Consider the following 21345-nt stretch of genomic DNA (forward strand, 5'->3'; position numbering starts at 1 on the left):
CACACACCCTTGTCTTGGTAGTGTGAGCACTACACAGGAGGTAGAAGAGGAGGTCCCTGAGGTCTTACGTGTGTCTCTACAGTATGGAGCCTGGAGAGAGAGAGAGAGAGAGAGAGAGAGAGAGAGAGAGAGAGAGAGAGAGAGAGAGAGAGAGAGAGCAAGATAAAGGGTGAGGGTAAGGTGAATGGTCATCATATCTTATTATTGCAGATCTCTAGTAATGAACCCATTTCAGTACCATAAGCCAGGTGTCTGACCATGAGACCTTACTTGTGTAGTGGCTGAGGGACCCAGAGTCCAGAAGGCACAAAGGTTCTGTTTGAGGAGTGAACAACCTGCAACGCACATAACACAGAGCTTTTGGATGTTTTAACTAGATACATGCACACAAACGTGGCATAATTCTAAACATTGACTAATCTCTTGAAAGGCCCTGTGTTGGTAGAATGATGATTTAACCATTTCCATGGGACCTGCTTGACGCCAACACATTTTTGAAGATATTTTTATGAAATCTGTGGTAACTTAGTTCTTACCATGCTTGTCTATGCAGTTGATGTGTTTGTGTTTGTGTGCGTGTGCGTACGCGCGTGTGTGTGTGTGTGTGTGTGTGTGTGTGTGTGTTTGTGTGTGTGACTGAGAGATACGTTTGTTTGTTTGTTTGTTTTGTGTGTTCTGACTCACTCCATCATTTAAAGGGTTTCCAGTCTGAGCAGTTGGGTCTTGGTTGTTGGTCTGCTGTCCAGAGTCAGCCCTGTTTGAGAGAGTTTGTAAAAGACAGTAAAAAAGATTGACCTCTTCTTCTTTTGGCACATGTTTCCACTTCCATATGGAACCACTTACAACTCCTGAAGTGAAAACATTACTTCTAACTATTTATATTAGTACTGTATAATCAGACACACTTAAATGCTAAACCTTGAATAAATGCTACCAAAAGGCTAAACCTACTATTTTTTTTAAACCTACACTCTAAATGCTTTATACTGTACAACCTCTATGCCATCACAAACTATACATTGCTATGTGCCAGACACTTATCGATATGCCGTCTTTAGGGCTATGTGGGGTTCACAAACTTGACCTTGACTAAGACCTAATTTCCTGTCCTGTCCCTGATCCCACAACCCTAAGTGACTGACTCCCACCTCCTCTTGCAGAGCTGTTGTTGCAGCCGGTTCCAACCAAGAAACACAAAAAGACCCAGCAGGAGCAGAGGTAGAACTACGAAGAAGTACGTCAGCAAACCATCCCTGAGGGACGTATCTTTGTCTACAGTTAAAGGGGTTAGACAGAAAGAGGGAGACGCCCATATATAGTGAGATTCAGGTTAAATGAATAACTATTTCATATGTTTCATTCAATATGGATGCTTTACACTTTACAGCCTCTCAGGCACCCCTGTCCTACCGTTCCACGTGGGGCCGCTGTCCATGCTGCCCCCATAGCCCTCATCCTTGCAGAAGGGAGGAGCCCAGCCATAATCACAGTGGCAGTTCTTAATGTTGTTACAGACCTGCAACACGAACACATGAATCAGAGGAAGACACAGAGAGATGGGGAAAGCTGGATGAGGATGAGAGATCAGTTGGGAATCGCTGTCCTACCCCATGGCCATGGCATTTGTTCTCCATGTCACAGTCATACTTGAGCTCTGATACGTCCTTGCATTCATGATTCAAGCACACCTGAGGACAAGACACACACAGAAACACACAAAGATTTAATTAGAGGATTCAGCAAATCAAATCTTAAAGTCCGCAGTTCCTCTGATTATTTCACACCTTTCATCATTAGTACTGCACTTTCAGTAGGACTGCTTGTTCACAATAACATTTGACATTTTTTGTATGCGTGTGTGTGTGTTCCAGAGGCTTTCTACATTTCCCTGTAATGCCGGCTCACCCTGTTCTCCCCACACTTTGTTCCATCATTCACCATGCCCGGATCCATCATATCAGACCCCATTTCGAAGTGCAACCCCCAGCACTTGTTTTCACCAATGCGGGTTTCGAGGAGGTGGGTGCCAAACACCGTATCCGAGTTCACATTGTCACACTGCAGGTTCCCACACTTGGCATTCCTGCAGAGGAGCAGGCACATATACGCATACTGTACATACACAGAGATAACCCCATCCCTTACACATACAGCTATTTCATATACTGTATATATCAATTCCTATACATACATCACACAGGTTTGCACATTTAAATGCCTTTTTAAACCCTGGTGTTGATAAATGCAGAGGGGTAGATAGTATGCATGCATCCATATACCACATGTAATTAATCATACCATTTTGATTGGCATGCTGTCATAGAACACTACTGCCCTGCTTGTTTGTATGATGTTGAATGGGCATATTTGTGCATCAACATGTGCTAACCTGGCACTGCACTTCCGGTTGCTGCCACAGTTTCCATGGCGGTCCCCCTTAGAATTCACAACTTCATAACAAACGTTGGCAGCTGACTTTGACTCTGTTGACACACACACACACACACACACACACACACACACACACACACACACACACACACACAGGTGCTCTTTGTTGAGAGCTGCTTGGGTTTTAGTTTCCACCGAATGAAATGCAGATCTGAAGAGACGCTGAAACTCACTGGGGCCAAACAAAATCTGGCATTGGCCATCGTAGTGCTGGCATATGCCGTTGTAACAATATGATTGGCTGTTCTTGCAGAGGTGTCCGTTCTGCAAATACACATCAGCCTGACAGACAGGAGACGAGCCATTGCAGTACTCAGGTAGGTCACACTCGTCTGACCGGCTGCGGCACTCATAGCCACCTGGCAGGAACTGAAGGTGAAAGACAATCTTTAGCAACCTAAAAATATATACATATAAAACAGTCCTCAAATGTTTTTAAAGCTAGTGTGAGATTACTTACTTTACAGTTCCTGCAGCATTCACCATTGGAACACTGAGCCCAGGACTTCATCTTACAGGTTTTTGGTTCACAGCACGGGTCCTTCTCACACTCCTGAGAAGGAAGAGAGAGACAGAGAGAGAGAGAGAGAGAGAGAGAGAGAGAGAGAGAGAGACAGAGAGAGAGAGAGAGACAGAGAGAGAGCGTGAGAAAGAAAGAGAGAGACAGTGAGTGAGAAAATATTTCCCCCTGGCCCCATCTAACCAGTGAGGTACAGAGGTTATAGAGAGAAACACACAGACCCTGCTTCACACACACACACACACAAACACACTTCCTCAGAGCCACAGTCACACTCCTCTCCTGGGTCCACTAACTGGTTGCCGCAGTAGGGCTTGCGGTAGGTTTCGTGTGGCTGTGGAATGTTGAGCAGGCAGTTTTTGTGGCCAAGTCTCAGTATCTTTGACTCAAAGTAATCAGCACTGCAGCTGCTAAATAATCTGCAATAAGAAAAAAGAATAAAGATTGAGGTCCAGGACAAGGTGATAGATGAAGAGATTGAAAGACAAAGCAGGAAATATCATTTCTTTGGTCAATTATTTCCTTCGCATCAAATAATCTGAATAACATCTGCCTCAAAAAGCATTGTGGCTGATCTTTTTATCCTTCTCATCACATTATTAAAAGCAATGTTATTCACCCACTCCCCCCACATTCCCAAACGAATAAATCAAGACTTCCACTCACTTATCATCACATGAGTTTCCACACTTGGCACGGGCACCCATGACGCATTTACGACTTGAGCAGTAGCAGCCTGCACGATCATGATCCATTCCCAGGTTGTGCCCCAGTTCATGAGCCATGATCCATGAGAGGGAGCCCGTACTGCCATGCTGTAGACGGAACATTGGTAATCACATGAATGCAATCCAATAGACAGATTCCTTAGTACGGGACCCAAAGAGTGACTCCTCATAAAACAGGTCAGCACACATTTTTTATAAATATATGTCAGACAATTCATATAGATTTATCACTTGAATAGTTTGAAGATCACATCTGACAGACTGAATTAGATTTGACATGGGTTTCATAAACAACAGACAACATTGAACAGAGTTTTATTATTGGTGGATTTACTGGTCTGGTGGTTTTCCCCCATTATTTTTGTGAAGTGAAAGAAGGGCATTTTGTTGAGACTGTAGTGCAGTGAGACTCTGCTGCCTTACAATGTTAATTCCAGCACTTGTATGGCTGCAGACACTGGAAAGAAAGGCCATCCCTCCGATGCCAAGGTGCTGGGCCCTACAGAAGAAAAGAGAGGGGGAGAAGAGAACAGGATGAAGGCAGAGACAAAAAGAGGAGAGAGGAGTTCAACCCCCCCCCCCCCCCACACACAACACAACCACACACACACACACACACACATAAACATTTGTATTATTTAATTGGGTCTGCAAATGAAAGTTAAGGCCCAAAGACCCGAAATTTGAATGGTTGCACACACACACACAGAAACACAAACACACATAAATAAATAGCCACATGCACACACATAGACAGACACAGACACACATTGACAGATACACACACAAATAGACAGACACACACGCATAGACAGATACACACACATTGACAGACACACACACACAGACTCATACACACACATAGACAGATACACACACATAGATAGCTTCACACACATAGAGTGATACACAAACACAGACAGATACACACACATATAGGCAAACACACACATACACCACAAAATGAGCAGAGTCATGGCGTTGGCGGGGCAGCAGATTTTGCCTCCTCCAGTCCGTGAAACGGCTCAGCACTTTCCCAGCATCTCTGGTGACATTGATGAGGTTCCCTGCCGTCCAGATCTCAAGCCCCACCAACACCACACGGATGTTCAGGGCCTCGTACATCTAAAAGAGGTCAGGGCAAAGGATGGGTCCAGAGAGGAGAGATGAGGAAGAATTGTAGAGAAAGGGAAGAGAAGAAGGGGAGAGAATGTGTAAGGTTGGACGACATGGTGAGAAGGACAAATGAGAAAGTGTTTGAGGTTTGTGAGAAAGTGAATGAAAAAGAAAAGAATAAGAGAATTCAAAGTAAAAAAAAAACACAGTTCAAACACTACAGAAAAGAGAAGAATGTGTGTCACTGTCATAAAAACTCAGAAAGATACACATATTGTCTATTTCAGATTACTACTTACACTATCTAGGCGATTAGCAACTTGCATCATATGCTCTCGAGTCTTGGTCTCATTATTCACTTTTTTGAACTGTTGGTGAGGAAACAGGAAGAGAAAAACAGCAGAAGAGAAAAGAGGAGAGACGGGGATAAGGAATATAACTTGTGTCTTGTGACACTGATATAACATTATTGAATCCATTCTATCTGAGTCCAATTTAAAAATAATTTACAGACTTTTTGCCCCACCATCTAACAAGAAAATAAATCAAAATGAAAACTTGCTCCTCGATTTTAGTAAGGACAACAATTATTAAATGTTTTACCAATCAGGTGAATGCTTGGAACAAATATGGAAAATAAGGAAATGAGAAATCAGCTTCATATGAACAACTAGACCTAATGATGGAGGGTTGGTGTACATGTTACTCACTGCTTTGTAATCCACCACGATTATCAGCTCCACGTAGTGTGTCTGCAGCAATACAGCTCGCCTCCCCTGGTGAAAAACACACACATTCACTTATTACTGGAGTAGGAGGTAATAGGTTGAGTATGAAGTATGAGCGACATGACTTTTTGAACTTTTCTCAATGGTTTCTGGCTAATTTTACCATGAGGAACAAATCTAGGGTGCTGTCATTTACTGTAACCCGACCCGAACATCAAGATTTTTCCACGCCCTTTGGGCACACGTCCAGCACATCTGTATCTCAGCTTTTGAAGGTCGTAGACACTTGAATTTGGTCTCAAAATGCCCGGAATACACATTTTTAGTTCTAAAACAGTTACTTTTCAAGCCAATTTTTTTACATTTGCGTCGGGCCCAAAACGTACTCCACTAGCAGGCTCAAATTGAGTATGCATTATGTTCTGCACGACTTTTATCAACTGTTTCTGGCTAATTTGACCCTGGGGAACATATATATATATATATATACTGTATATATATATATAAATACTTTTCATTTAACTTAATTATATATTTTTTTTTGTCTTGGTATTAAGGGGTTGAAAAATATTTCTGCAGAGTTTTATTTTCTATCTTGTGCTATGCATTTTATGTATTCAGTTTTAATTAGATTTTTTCTCATCTTTATGCACTCTTTCACAGTTTTTATGCTAATTTAATAATTATTATTATCATTATGAATTTGTATTTTTTTCTTTAATGTATTTGTTTTGCACTATTTCCTAGTTTTTATGTTTATTAGATGTCTATTTTTAAGTATTTGCTGTAAAGCACTTTGAGCTGCATTATTTAGCATGAAAGGTTTTAAATAAAGTTTATTATTATTATTATTATTGTTATTATTATTACAGTAAACGACAGCACCCTAGTTTTGTTCCTCATGGTCAATTTAGCCAGAAACCTTTGAGAAAAGTCATGGCGCTCATGAGTCATACTCAACCTATGGGCTGCTACTGGAGAATATGTGCAAATAAATGGCATTAAACAAGCGTACATACACACGCTCACACTCACTCTGAGGAGATGGCTGACAGGGATCCCAGATACATCACTGTGAGAGTGGACGATGGTTTGGGCAGTGGAAGAGGTGTCGTTGTCATCATGGCGATGGGTGTGAGGGGTTCCGCAGCTGAGAGGTTCCGTCTTCTCATCCTCTAAGCGGTACACCACATGCTCAAAGTCAGAGGAACCCTCCAAAGGCTCGATCCCAAGTGTAGCGTTCCCTATCGTCAGGAACCCACTGAGAAGGCACACAGACAAACATGTATCACACATGCACATCTCTCTTGAAGTCAAGACATGTGGTGAAGGTCGAGATATTCTATAAGGAAGTTTGTTTCTCGTGAGACCAATATGAGTTTGAAAATCCTTTTGCACTGGCAGATTCCTTTATTGTAGTAACCACTGAGTTAAAGCTATAAGTTTAGTGATACCCCAAAAAGAACATAATGTAGATAGCAAACAAGCTATCACTCTAAGAACAACTATACAACAAGGTCAAAGACACTCCATTTCAGCCATAGCAAAATGGGAAGTTACTTGAATCCAGAGCAGAGGCTGACAGATGCAGACGAAAACTCAATGTCCTCCACATAGCCTTTGTAGTGGCAGTGATTCTGGATAGGAGTGAAGGGTGAATATTTACATTAGGGAAAGATTAGTTAATTTGCAAAATTATACACGTGTATGTTTCCATAGTAACCTGCTCTCCTGTCAGAGAGGCTCCCCTGTCAGTATAGTTTTAGTTTAGGAAGGTATAAGAAGGTTCTTGTTACAAACTGAGCGTATCAGTGCTTGAAATGATCTTGCTAAATGCTTCATCTTTGACCAACATGTCTGACCTTCCAAACAGTTCTGCCCCCATCTTTTTGACACAGAAATGTCTCGCTTGACTCCATAAGTCTTTGTGTTGGTTCAGGAAGATGTGAGTTTGTGTGTTGTATGTATGATCTATATGTGGTCATGGATTACACATCACAGCATTGGGCAAACAATAACTAGAAAAAGATAGTGAATATGCAGTTTGTGTTTGTTTGTCTTACCTGCATGTCAGGTCTTTCAGTGATAAGGTAGCCATCTTTGTCATATGTGTAAACGGTGAAATCCTTAGGAAGCAGAAGTCTGTGAACAGAACACATCCCGATGAAAAAACACGGATTAATAATGCAGTACCTGTACTGTTTTAATAAACATTCATTTCCAATCGGGCACACTTCAATGCATCATAGGTAGAAGCTTTTTGAGGGGTGTGTTTTTGTGTGTGAGCAGAGTGCTGTCCTAAGTCATCTCTTTGTCACTTCATTCCCTTTTGGCCTTTCTTTGTAATAGACAAAACAAAACAAAAAGATGCAATTCTATGAATTACAATAAGTCTGCAGCCACATGGGCCTCTCTGTCAGACCATGATGTGTTGACAACCAAGATCTTCATCACATGTACGTACATTTTGCTATACACACTTCGCTGAGTTTAGCTCACCCCAGCTGTGTGGTAATGCAGTGCATTACTTACACAATATCTGAAAAAAAAAATCAGTCGCTCACTCACACCCACACACGCTCACACAAACATCATACTCAGGACTTTTTTTAAATAGAAGTGACAGCACTGACTCAGATAAAGAGAAAGAAATGAGTTGTGCAACAGATTATCCAACAAAACTGACAGTTTGTACACGTTTTAATGCAGTTGCAGCACTTGGGACAGCATGATATATTTTGCATCAGCATATAGGCCAACCATGGGCTGGGGGTGGCACTAGTCAAGCCACATTTCACAATCTGTTCCTCATTCTAATTTCCTTTCAGGGAAAAGCTTGCATAACTGGTGTGAAAGGAAGAACACATGGTGTCTCTCCTACGCTACCAAAAATCCACAATCACATCCTCAGTCAAACCAAGGAAGTTTCGGGAAAATCTGTTTTTGAAGTCTCTAAACCCAGCAAGGTTTTTAAATTTTTAAGTGATGTGATCACATAATTTTTTAAATATGTAAAAACAATGCGATCAAAACCACAACTGAACCACAATCACAATTGGTCCCTTTTTGCCATTTAAACCTTTGTTGATTAAAACATACTGATTCTCTCTAAACTGCTTAAATACACTTCACAAACAGTTTGTCAGATTGTAGCTGGATCATGCCTCGCCAATGATACTACCTTTTTTAGGGGGTAGTCTATATAGGGGGCACATTTTAGGGGGTATTCTATATTGATAGACGGCCCTGCTCTTGTTTAAGAAAGATGCTCATACATTCTGGAATACACAGCCAGATAGCCACAGATAAGTCACCATTATGTGGTGGAATTTTCTTAGATTTAAGATAATTATAACTAGCTACTGGTCTGGACTCACAAAAATGTAGATATCCTGAGCATTTTGTTAGATGGTGCTCAATTAAAGGTACAGTGTGTAGTTTTTGAGCATCTAGTGGTGAGGTTGCTGAATTGCAGCCGACTGAATGACCTTCCCTTTACAAGTGTGTGCGAGGACTTGCGATGACCGTCAAATGGCATAACAACGTGAAAAGCCATATCTCAGGCCAGTGATTTGGTTTGTCTGTTCAAGGCTTCTGTAGAAACATGACAGTACAACATGGCGGACTCTGTGGAAGAGGACCAACTATGTAGATATTCTAAGATAACGAAAACACAACAATTCATAGTGAAAGGTAATTATGGAGCAATTAAAATATTATAATGACTACTAAAATCCATTTCTACTAATAGATCCCACTAAAAACTACACATTGTTCCTTCAAAGGAAAGTGCATCAACAGAAAGAAAGCTTTTGACCTAACCTAACACATTTACACTTATTTAAACCTATTGATAAATGTCATATTTAATTCATGCATACCAATGGCCTATCAAGGTTAAGTGTTGATGATGTTAAGTCAACAACAGATGACCTATCTGACTGCACTAACATAAATGGCAGCCTCTTCCAAGTCTCAGAGGGTTCTTGTAACCAACTCTCTGCATATTTGCATTTGCATGTGCAATAAGCACAATAACCTGGAAAAGGCACAAATGTCTATGAAAATTCTGAAATAACTATAGTTCTAGGCTGCATTAAAGCCAACGCATTCTCCTGCTCCTCCTCCCACCAAAATCAGTTCACCTAATCACCACATATCGTACTTACATATGGTTTGTCCTACGTGTTACTGGTGATGTACATGAAACTGCATGTCACAATGTCCTTGTTCTAAAGGCTTACTGATGGACATGAGTGAACATCATGAATGGATAGACAGGTGTGACACTTACTTATTCCTCTCCAGAACCACAACATGCTCCTTGCCCTGGGCTTGGATGGTGTAAGACACCTTTAAAAAAGATTAGATACAAAATAAAAGTTTTTAAGCTAATCAAGCCAAGAGAAACAAACAGGACACATTAGTTTAGAGTAAAGTACATTTCCACCTGGGAGATGTGGATTTGATATTTACCTTCCCTGTGTCTTGGTCATCCAGATCTCTCTTCTGTCTTGTCATGCGTTTTGGTACAGTCACCTCATAAGTAGAAAAGCGGGAGGTTTGCTGGGAGGCAGAGCCTACAGATAGATTGGTGACAGAATGCTATTAATATAGTATAATAATAAACTTTTTTACATGCTCAAGGCCCACAAAGAAGATGTACAATACATAAAATCAATAAATTACATATAAATATACATACATACTGTACATACAATCATAAATACATATAAATACACAAGGAAAGAAGGGCTAAAAAAGGCACTTATGCCAGTGTTCCCAGATCTTAGATGTTTACTTGACAGAGCTGCGGCCAGGGTCTGTCATCAGATCAATTATAACATTTGAAGAGCGGTCCAGCCGACACATAAACTTAAAAGTAAGGTTCCTCAGCAAGGCCATGAAGGTGGTTAGACCCATATTACAGAACAGCTGACTGGCTCTAGTACTCCTGGGTTTCTTCAGGAGTATCCTAAGACAGTCATTATAGGCTACTTTCAATTTACGCAAGCTCTCCTTCTTGTAATTCACCCAGAGTGGAGCTGTATAGAGAGGGGTGCAATAGGCTCTAAACCAGGGGTCTTCAACAGGGGGTCCGCGACCCCCAGGGGGTCCGCGGAGGTACTGCAGGGGGGTCGCGAAATCTTTGGTTGATAAAATATTTTTTTTTATATATTTCTAAAAAAAAATATCAAAAAAAATTCAACCAATTTTTTTTTTCACAAATTTAAATGTCTTCCAAATCAGAATTGTATTTATTCCCTTTAAATTTACATTAACATAAATCCAACATATTGTAGCGAACGTATAAATTGATCGAGAAGACGTTATCTCTCAGTCGAATCGACACATTCAGCTACCCACAGGAGCTCTCTCAAGCTGGGCACCGGTTCACTCACAGCACCTTTCATGCACAGGAACTAGCCAATCAAATCGCGTTTCTGCTCAAGTCTAAAGAGCGCGAAGGTCAAAAATAAAAGATGGCGGACCAAACTCCATAGCTGGTCTTGTTTTTACCTATAAATTGTTAAAGATACATCTCACTAATGTGGGAGGATGTGTGCCATCGACACAATAACAGGGTAGATATGTTTATTTGGCACTAGGCCCAGTATATTATAAACAAAATGTTATGCAATTTATATAGTAGGGGGTCCCTGCTCATCTCGCCATCAGTTTGGGGGTCCCTGGCCTGAAAAACGTTGAAGACCCCTGCTCTAAACAAATAATTTTTTACATAATATGTACAGTGGTGGAATTTTCTTACCAACATGTTAGCTTGGACATAGAGCAATCTCCTCTGTCTAAACATGTCAGCATCATCCTCCAATGTGTCTGTGATAATGTGCCCTAAGTATTTGGTACTATTGGACACCCCCAGAGCTTGCCCAGAAAGATGAAAGGCAGGTAACTTAATATCCATGTCCTCCTTAGTTCTACAGACCATTACCACGCTCTTCTTGGCATTATATTTAACATCAAAATCGACCGTATGATAGCAAATAGTATGATATACCTTACAGTAATGAGGTTGAATTTATAGACATTTCCTGTAAAATTGACATGTAGTTCAACTGATAGATCGTTGATTTGTTACCAATCTGGTTGAGTCCACACACAACTGGCTACCTTTTCAATGGCGTGTTATTAAAAAGCTATTCCAAATTTAATGTGCAATTTGGAGAAAACTATGGTTCTCCAACCACTTTTTTTTAATTTTATTTTTTGTATCTGATTCTGTGGAGAACAACTCTCCCAGATCAGCACAGAGCACCACTTGGCTTCCCATACTAATCTTTATTTTAGTTTTTCAAATGAAGATTGACAATATGCCTATGACATTTGAGCCCGACAGACTGGTGCTTGGTCCAAGTAAAATGGTAGCTTTAAACGTGATGGACAGGGGCTGTGAGATAGCAGAGGCTCTTCAGGTATCAATTGACACTAAGGTGTTGGATGTTAGATGGGCCAAACACCATGGAAATATGTATCGTCCAGGTTTAGTTGTTTGTCTTAAAGTGCTTAATGAGATGCCAGTTTTTCACAAAATCCACCGTGTTGTTCTTAAAGATGAGAGGCTACTGTTGTGTACATTTGCACTCCAAACACTGTGTATGGATGAGCATTTTTATGCATTTAAAGTTGTGTGTACTGCAGAAGGACCTCATGTTGTTGATGTCAAAGAGCTTTTTTGTTACAAAGCATTCGATATGCAGATGTCATACAGTAATGATTCAAGTTTGTTTATTGTCCCATACTGTTTCCTGTGATAAAAGAATCGCTAAGCTCTAACTATTGCACTGGAGATGAACAATGGAATTCTGAATTTCTTTGCCCATAACTCAAATTCTAATTTATTCATATTTTCTCCTGTTTTATCTAACCGACCCAATTTCAAAGAGCACATTGTGTCCAAATTGTGATGGCCCACCAATTGGGCATATATGTTTTGGCTGGGCTGATGGCAATTGCAATATTTTACAGCTTTATCTGCAGCTACTGATGGTGTGGTGATGTGCATACCAGTTTACAATATTCTATTTGTTTTTATCAAAAAATTATAGGGATGTGTCACCCTGAAAGACTTTTTTTCCCCCCTCATATATTATGGGTGCTCAGTGCATGTGATATGCATTTAAGAAAAATAAAAGTGCATGGTTGAATATTCATTTTCTGGTCTTTTTTATTTCAAACATTTTAATCCAGTTATCATTATTAAAAAACACTATTGAGTAAAATACAACTCTTTATTGAGTGAAATAGAACTCTAGTCGTAGTAGAATTAGACTTCTATTTTGAGGCAGTTACTACTCTGTACAGAGTAAAAAAACAACTCAATTAATAGTAGAATTGGAACTCTATTTTGAGGCAGTTACTACTCTGTATAGGGTAAAATACAACTCTGTATTGAGTGAAATGGTGTTGGAGTTGTTCTCATTTTATGCTAAATTGAGTACATTTTAATCTTGTGGAGTAAAATATGAACTCTAGATAGAATAGAAATAACTCTGAAAATGTAACTCTATGACGAGAGTAAATTTTACTCTTTTTGGACTGGGACCAAATACTGTCTTTTTGGGAGTAAAATTTTACTCAAATTGAGTAAAATTTACTCTTCAAAATTTCCTGTGTAAGAGGTCCTATAAAGGTTAAATGCTTCCATATCTAAACTCAACAAATATAATCATTCAGCAATGGGTCACCTCACCACAGAACAAATAGTGACCTACCAATACAATCATCACATCATAACATAGAGGGCTGTCATTGCTCACATTATAACGACACGAAAACGTCAATAAATTGCGTTGTGGCTAGGTGATACACTAACATGATGCAAAAAGATAATGACATGTTGTTACAGTTCGCATGTAGCAACTTACCTCTATTGCAGTTGACAAACTCAACGCTAAAAGCAGTGAGGAAGACGATATGGTAGCAAAGATATAATCTTCTCTCCATGTTTGTTCAGACAAATTAGCAGTGGCGTATTTAACAGAGAATAATACCACTTTAAATGCAGCCTGCTTTTATTTTACATATATTATATACCATATAGTCTAAAACAACACAATATCCACACAAATGAACATCATCTCAATACACACACATGAATTTATATACTCTTAACCGCAAGTCAAGTTTGTCATCATTGACTGGCAAAGGAAGTCGACATGACTAACAACGGAACTCTGTCAACGTAGCCAGTTAGGAGAGTGGAAACATCGGATCGATGTAGTGTTGTACTATAATGGATAGGATTGACGTTAAGCATTATCTTGGTTCTGGATAGATTCGTGTGACTGATAATATAGGCAGTTTTCTTTTTCACTTTGTATTCACTGCAGGTTTTAAATGACAGGACATGTGGACAGAGGCAAACCCTTCTCCCATGGAACCAAGAGAACCGTTTTCAGGAACACAGAAATCATCATAGACTTTCTATCACTAAATAGGTTATCTAATACTAGGTTATATCGGTAATGCCGGAATTGTGTCTTACTGTGCAAGTTTATATACCATGTTTCATTCACAGATGCAATTCAATGTGATTTACATGAATACAATCCACTCCACAATCATTGTTTATTATTAAAAAAATAAACGGGTTATAAGAAATGTACCTTTTGGTGAATTACCCTAATCTCATACAGAAATCCCTGCCTTTAATTGAAGTAAATTTCTCACATGTGACACAACTATTGGCACCCCTAGAAAATATTATAAATGTAATGTTGCTGAAGCATTGAGGAAGATTGTAAGAGTGGCAAAATAAATAAAGCCAAGAAACACTGTTGACGAGTTACAGGGGCACCAAGTCTCCAAAATGACCATCAGATGCCTCCTACATGCCAACTGATTCTTTGGAGAGCATGCCAGAAATAAGGCCTTTTCTGTTATGTTACCACAAATGTAAGCGCTTCAAGTTTTTTAAGCGATACGAGGACTGGGACTGGTCGGATGAAAAGAAACTTAAGCTTTTTGGCAACAGACACAGGTGGGTATGGCGTAAAAAGAAGGATGGCTTTACTGAAAATAACGTCTCGGTTACTTACGTAACCTCGGTTCCTTTAGTAAGGGACCAGATATAACAAACGGGACTTAACCTAGTGTCACGGACCAATCAAAGAGCTTATTCATTCACGCCGATAGGCAGAGAGACGTGCGTCGTGCTCGGGGCCCCGCCCCCTCGGTAGCACATAAATACTACGATATAATAAACAGGACCGTATCTATTAGCGCGTGTAAATACAGTGGTTGCCATTACACCCCAGCTTTATTATGCTTTGCCCTCATAGAGGTTCATACAGCAGCTGGTGGTGAACATTCATAGGGCCTTGTGGGACCCGTGCTTGTGAACACTTACTAGGTTCTCAATGTGCACATATGCCAAGGGGATCACTGATCCTCTTGATCATAGGATTACCCATTAATTAGTTAAATGCGTCATGCCAAGGAGAGGCTGATGAACATATATCTTACTAAACCTTCTCACGTTTAGTATCTTGTTCATGGCACTCCACCAAGTAGGGCCGATGAACACATATAACTCGTAACTCTCTTCAGGCTCTGGGGATTCGGAGATCGCCAGCCTACAGAGTACTTTTTAATACACCACTAAACTGTCAACGTTTAGGGCTCTGTTCACTGCATTCTACCACGTAGGAGCTAATGAACACCTGGACAATTTAGTCATTCTCGGGCTCCGGCGATTCAGAGATTGCTTGCCTGCAGAACGCTTTGTAAGAAAATGGGCTCAGCCACATCTAACATATAGAATCTAATGAAAGTGTGGCAAAAACTCCAGCTTGCTGCCTTACATATCTCTTCCACTGAGACGCCTTTTAACAATGCCAAGGAAGAAGAAACCCCACTTGTTGAATGCGCACGCAGCTTTGGGGTCCAGAGACAAACTTGTATAAGACAACACGATAGCCTCTACTATCCAACGATAGAGGCTCGGTTTAGACAGAGGTCTCCCCTTTTGACTGGGTCCTGAAGCCCACAAACAGCTTATCTGATCGTAGGAACGTCTCGGTCTGCCGAAGCAAACGGAGGAGGCGATAACACTGCCAACTCAATCACCTGATTACAGAACGGGGCTGCTACCACCGTAGGTGTGTATGCAGCATTAGGTCTCATCACTACCTTGTCCCCAGCGATCGAGAACTGAAGGCGCGATGGACTGACTGACAGGGCTTGCATGTCAACTCTGAGATGTCTCACACCAGCCAAGAAGCCTGGCGCTAGTGGATGACAGCCCAGGGATTTACGTTCAATACCTGCGTGGCAGGCGGAGATGGCTGCCAGGTAACCCTTGAGAGTGGAAGCAGCCTTCCCCTCATCAAATAACTGCTGGAGAAATCTCTCGACCTCTCGAAACTGCGTCACTTTAGCGTATAAAGAGACCAGGTCGAAGCCCCCCGTGCGCTCTGTATTGTTGCCACCACTGGGTCAAACAAACCTGAGGCTAGGAGCCTATGCCTTTCAGGTGCCAAACTCTGAGCCGCCACAGTTCTGGCTGGGGATGCCAGATCGATCTGTGCGCCTGCGATAGGAGATCCCTCCTCAGAGGGAGTTCCCATGATGGCTGCACAGACATTCTGATTAGATCTGCCAACCACGGGTGACTGGGCCAGTGGGGGGCCACCAATAGTAATTCCCTGCCTTCGACCGCTATCCTGCCTAACAGCAGTGGGAGAAGCGGGATCGGGGGAAACGCATATAGACGCATGCTCGGCCACTGGTGGCTCAGCGCTTCCACGCCCAATGGGGCGCTATCGCCCCCCCCAGTGAGAACCACAGTTGGCAACAGGTGTTCTCTCTGTTGGCAAACAGGTCCATCTCTGCTTTGTAAAAGCGTTGCCATATCTGTTCTATTACCTGAGGGTGCAGGCCCCAGTCTGCCGCCGGGGGGTTGCCCCTCGATAACAGGCCTGCTCCGTAGTTGAGCTGGCCAGGTATCTGTACTGCTCTGATTGAGGGGAAATGCGCCTCTGCCCACAGGAGCAGGCGATTCGCCCATTGATACAGTTACTGAGAAAGAACTCCTCCTTGGCGGTTTTTATACACTATAGTGGAAGTGTTGTCCATTCTTACCAGCACGTGATGACCATCTAATCTGGGCAGAAAATGCTGCAGGGCTAGCAACACTGTTTGTAGCTGTAACACATTGATATGTGACACGGCCTGCTCTGCGGACCAGCGGCAGTTCACCGACCTTCCCTCGCAGACCGCTCCCCACCCTGTCATGGAGGCGTCTGTGGTCACTACGATGCGGTGCGTCACCACGCCCATCGAGCCTGCTGTGGCGAAGAACTGGGGTGATTTCAAGATCGCCAGCGCCCTCATGCATCTGGCGTTCAACGTCAGCTTGCGTAACCTGTCTTCGGTGGAGCTGAGCTTCATGGAGAGGTACCATATCTGAAATGGCTGCATGCGTAATAGCCCTTGAGGCAACGCTACCGCAGCTGACGCCATCATCCCTAGCAGCCTTTGACAGCAGAGGGACCTAACCGTCTGTCCTCGCTTGAACTGGCGTGCGCATTATTGAATGGCCTTTATTCTCGCTGGGGACATACTGACCTTTATTGAGGTGGAGCCTAGCACCATGCTTACGAATGGAGCGCGCTGTTGGGGGCACAGAGCACTCTTTTCCCTGTTTATTACAAAGCTGAGTCGATGCAGTTGTGCTACCACTAAATGGCAGTCTAGCATATTAACCAGTCGTCCAGATAAGTGAGGATACGTATTCCTCTCTGTCTTAACAGAGCAATGGCTGGGGCAACGCATTTCGTGAAAACCCTCGGAGCCAAAGACAGGCCGAACGAAATTGGTATGCAGTTCCTTCGAATGCGAACCTCAGGAATCTCTGATACCTAAGGCGAATCGGTATATGGAAATCGGCATCCTTCAGATCTAACGATACGGACCAATTGTTTGGCTGTATGAACTGAACGAGCTTGCGTGAGACGCAGTGAGAGATCGGTCATGCGTCGGAGCTCTACTACAGTCTCATGACTGCTCCCCACCGCTGCTGCCAGCTCTGTCAGGAGCTTCGCCTGATAGCGCTGTAGCAGCGCAGCCGTGTTCGTAGAACACGCCGCCTGCCCAGCCGCTAAATGGGCTTTCTCAAACAGTGCCGCCTGATGCCTGACCACTCGCATGGGCAGGAGGGGTCTCTGGCTGGGGCGCATCGTAGGGGAGGGAGACAGAGGTGGCCAGCCGCCCTCATCGCCACCTCGTGCATCTGCTGGCCCAGCGTCCTGGATGTAACTGGGGGCGAGCTAGCCCGCGGCGCCACATCCAGCTCCATACGCGCCTCCTCCTCCTCGCCTGAGGCATGTCCGTCGGAGTAGTCAAGCAGACTCTCCGACTCCAGCCCCAAATCTTTTTGCGCTCCGAAGAGATTGGAAAAACTGGAGGGTAGCTTGACTATCTCAGGGTCTGGGGGCGACCAAGAGGGCAGGCGAGGGTGAATAGTCCTTGGAACATCCTTATCTTACACGAAGAGTTTTGATAAGGAAGTGAGATGCATGCGCCTCGGTATTTATAGGCTCCTGAGGGGGTGATGTACCGCATCCTCCTGCCGGAGGGATGTACCTCGAGGAGTTTATGAACCGGGTGGGAGGGGTCGGCAACAATCTTACCTGCCCGCCTCAGGGTCCTAGAGGCGAACAGGTCCTGCAGGGATAGAAGATTGCAGCCAATCACCTTCTCAGCAGAACGAATGATACGCTGCAGTCTGCCTTTGTCATTGACAGTGGCAGCAGCGTACCAGATGGTGATGGAGGAGGAGAGGATGGACTCGATGATGCAGGTGTAGAAGTGCATCATTGTCATTGGCAGGTTGAATTTCGTTAGCTGCCGCAGGAAGAACATCCTCTGTTGAGCTCTTTTGGTGAGGGAGCTGATGTTCAGCTCCCACTTGAGGTCCTTGGAGATGATGGTGCCCAGGAAGCGGAAGGACTCCGAAGTGTTGACTGGGGAGTCTCTCAGGGTGATGGGGGTGAGTGGGGCTGGGTTCCTTCTGAAGTCTACAACCGTCTGCACTGTTTTCAGAACATTTAGCTCCAGGTTATTCTGCCCACACCAGGTCACCAGATGGTCAATCTCCCACCTGTAAGCGGACTCATCCCCACAAGAGATTTTTTATTAAGGAGAAATGGGATAGTAAGACAAATGATGTTGTCTCTCAGGACGATTGGTATGGTATTTGCCAAACACATGGAAACTACTAGTTCTCTGAGCTGGAGGGAATTTTGTTGGAAGAATCTGGTTTGTTTCTTCATAACCCCTCAACAAAAGCGCCATTACACTACTGATTCAGACTGCTGGAGACTATGTCAAACAGATAATGCGAATCACTATCACATATTCTGGTCCTGCCCAGTGTTAGTCCCATACAAAGAGTGTCCATCAGATTTTACAGGAGGTTTTCCGAAATAATATTCCCTTCAGATTTGACTCTCTATACCTGGGTAACTTTCCACAAAGGATAAATGCTAAAGACAAGAAGCTCATGTCCATCTAATTAGCTGCATGTAAAAAGGCCATAACCTGTAAATGGCTGACGCAACAAGCTCCCTTGATCGATGATTGGATTGATATAGTTTATGAAACATACTAAATGGAAAGACTGACATACCATCTCCAACTTCACCACGAAGACTTTACCAGCATATGGTTTGAGTAAAATAGAGCAGACTTTAAATGATGTACTGTATACTGTATGTACAACCGCGGAAAAAAATAAGAGACCACTTTGAAAAAAGTATCAGTTTTTCTTTTTTTTACTATTTATTGGTATGTGTTTGAGTAAAATGAACACTTTTGTTTCATTCTATAAACTACTGACAACATTTCTACTGAATTTCAAATAAAAATACTGTCATTTAGAGCATTTTTTGCAGAAAAATGACAATTGGTCAAAATAACAAAAAACATGCCGTTTTTCCAGATATTGATTTCTGATCTCTTCCTAAGTTAAAGCATTAGTATTGTGTAGTTTAAGAATCTTTATAAAACAATTGGGTTCTAGCGCGTAATTTAGCTGTTTCTGATTGGACGAGAGACGTTCCATGCTATAGGTTATTCGTCAACATACCTACAGTTACGGGACTTTTCACAGCTAAAAATAAATCACTCCGTGATGAAACATTCGCATTGATGATAACCGTTAATTCAAAGTTTTTAAAATTCCAAACCAAGACGTTGACAATGGAACTGTTTTTTGTTGCGGAGAAACAATGGCGAAATAAACCATTTTCAATCAATAACTTTGTGTTGAAATGTTAATTTGTTGACAGTAGAATTGTTTAATAAAAGCAATATAGCACTCGTGGGAGTGGGGCAGTTAAGGGATAATCCCACGGGTGTTGTTGCCTACGCCACTCGGCCTTCGGCCTCGATGGCTACGGCCGAACACCACCCGTGGGATTATCCCTTACCTTATGCTTAAATATAAACTTGTTTTCTTCGCATTATTTGAGATCTGAAAACATTCCATTTATTTTGCTATTTTGACCAATTGTCATTTTTCTGCAAATAAATGCTCTAAATGACAATATTTTTATTTGAAATTTGGTAGAAGTGTTGTCAGTAATATATAGAATAAAACCAAAATGTTAACTTTACTTTAACTCATACCAATATACCGTAAATCCTCAAATAAAGGCCGGGATTCAATTAGAAGCCGGGCTTCAGATAGTAGCCGGGGTCGTGGTCCATACGGACAAATAAAGGCCGGGCCCAGAATACAAGCCGGGGGTAAAATAAAGTAGCCTACCGGTATATTACTGTAGCCTACCAGCATCAGTCCGTCGGCTCAAAGTAGGCATCACAATTTAATTGAATGCATTTCACAAATACATGTTCTCCTCATGTTTAATATTATATTATATAATATTGTTGGCTAATCTCATGGGCTGTTTGCAATAAAAAAAAAAGAAATGTCCCCACGTAGGACTTCTAGGCGAATGTTTAGCCTAAATGCACGTATCGTATAGCCTACTGTTGTTTATCTGTAACGTTTTAGTTGGCTAGGTTACTTTTTCCAGAAGGGATCATAAAGCAGTAGTAGACTTACGTAACTTTGATATTAAATTCAAAGAGATGGTGTATGCTGATTGCTGAAGAACATTCGGGAGAAAAAGCAGCAAAGAAGTTTGACATTGACCCGAGACGGATAGGCTACGACTAGCAGGTGGAGGTAGAAAGAAAGTTAGGCTTGATATCAAACCAGCTCGTTGAATAAATGTTTTCAGTCCGCGATAAGCATAATAGAGTGTCTAGAAAAATGATTAAATTCAAAGCTTTGGAAACCTTTCCTCCGTGACTGACAGTGGAGAGACCATAACTCCGATGTTTTATTTTTTACGTTGACACCCGACCTAAAGAGCTACGCGATGTGCAGGAAGTGTTGAACGCATATGCAATGAATTATATTAGCCTACTGCAATTATGCCCATTATTTAAATAATACAATTCTATAACAGAAGATAGGCTAAGTAAGAAATAAAGGCCTGCCCCTAATACAAGCCTGCCCCAAATAAAGGCCGGTGCGGTGTGCAGCCTAAGTAAATACAAGCCCCGGCCACTATTTGAGGATTTACGGTAAAGTAAAACCAGAGAAACTGATAATTTTTAAGTGGTCTCTTAATTTTTTCCGCGGCTGTATTTAATTCAATACACACATTCCTACCGGTTCTATGTTTTTACGGTACCAGACAGACCCTTCAAAGAAGGTCAATGCACAAGTTATCAAAAGACAGTCAAGTGTTTTCTTTCTTAGTTTGTA

General features: G+C 42.1%; 1 protein-coding gene across 1 annotated transcript; it reads right to left on the reverse strand.

Annotated features, from left to right (window-relative positions):
- Positions 1-29: 29 nt before the first annotated feature.
- LOC308376314 (disintegrin and metalloproteinase domain-containing protein 9-like) lies at positions 30-13508 on the reverse strand (the record flags this gene model as incomplete). Its single annotated transcript, XM_080852609.1, has 22 exons — positions 30-90; positions 271-335; positions 685-754; positions 1149-1272; positions 1411-1516; positions 1608-1688; positions 1906-2083; positions 2390-2483; positions 2625-2820; positions 2912-3004; positions 3225-3390; positions 3638-3786; positions 4123-4198; positions 4655-4824; positions 5115-5183; positions 5526-5591; positions 6579-6804; positions 7104-7180; positions 7607-7685; positions 9838-9896; positions 10020-10123; positions 13430-13508. The coding sequence occupies 22 exons, from the start codon at positions 13506-13508 to the stop codon at positions 30-32; spliced, it is 2388 nt and encodes a 795-aa protein (XP_080708735.1).
- Positions 13509-21345: the final 7837 nt, after the last annotated feature.

Source organism: Sprattus sprattus (genome assembly GCF_963457725.1).
Source record: "Sprattus sprattus genome assembly, chromosome: 15".
Classification (NCBI taxonomy): domain Eukaryota; kingdom Metazoa; phylum Chordata; class Actinopteri; order Clupeiformes; family Clupeidae; genus Sprattus; species Sprattus sprattus.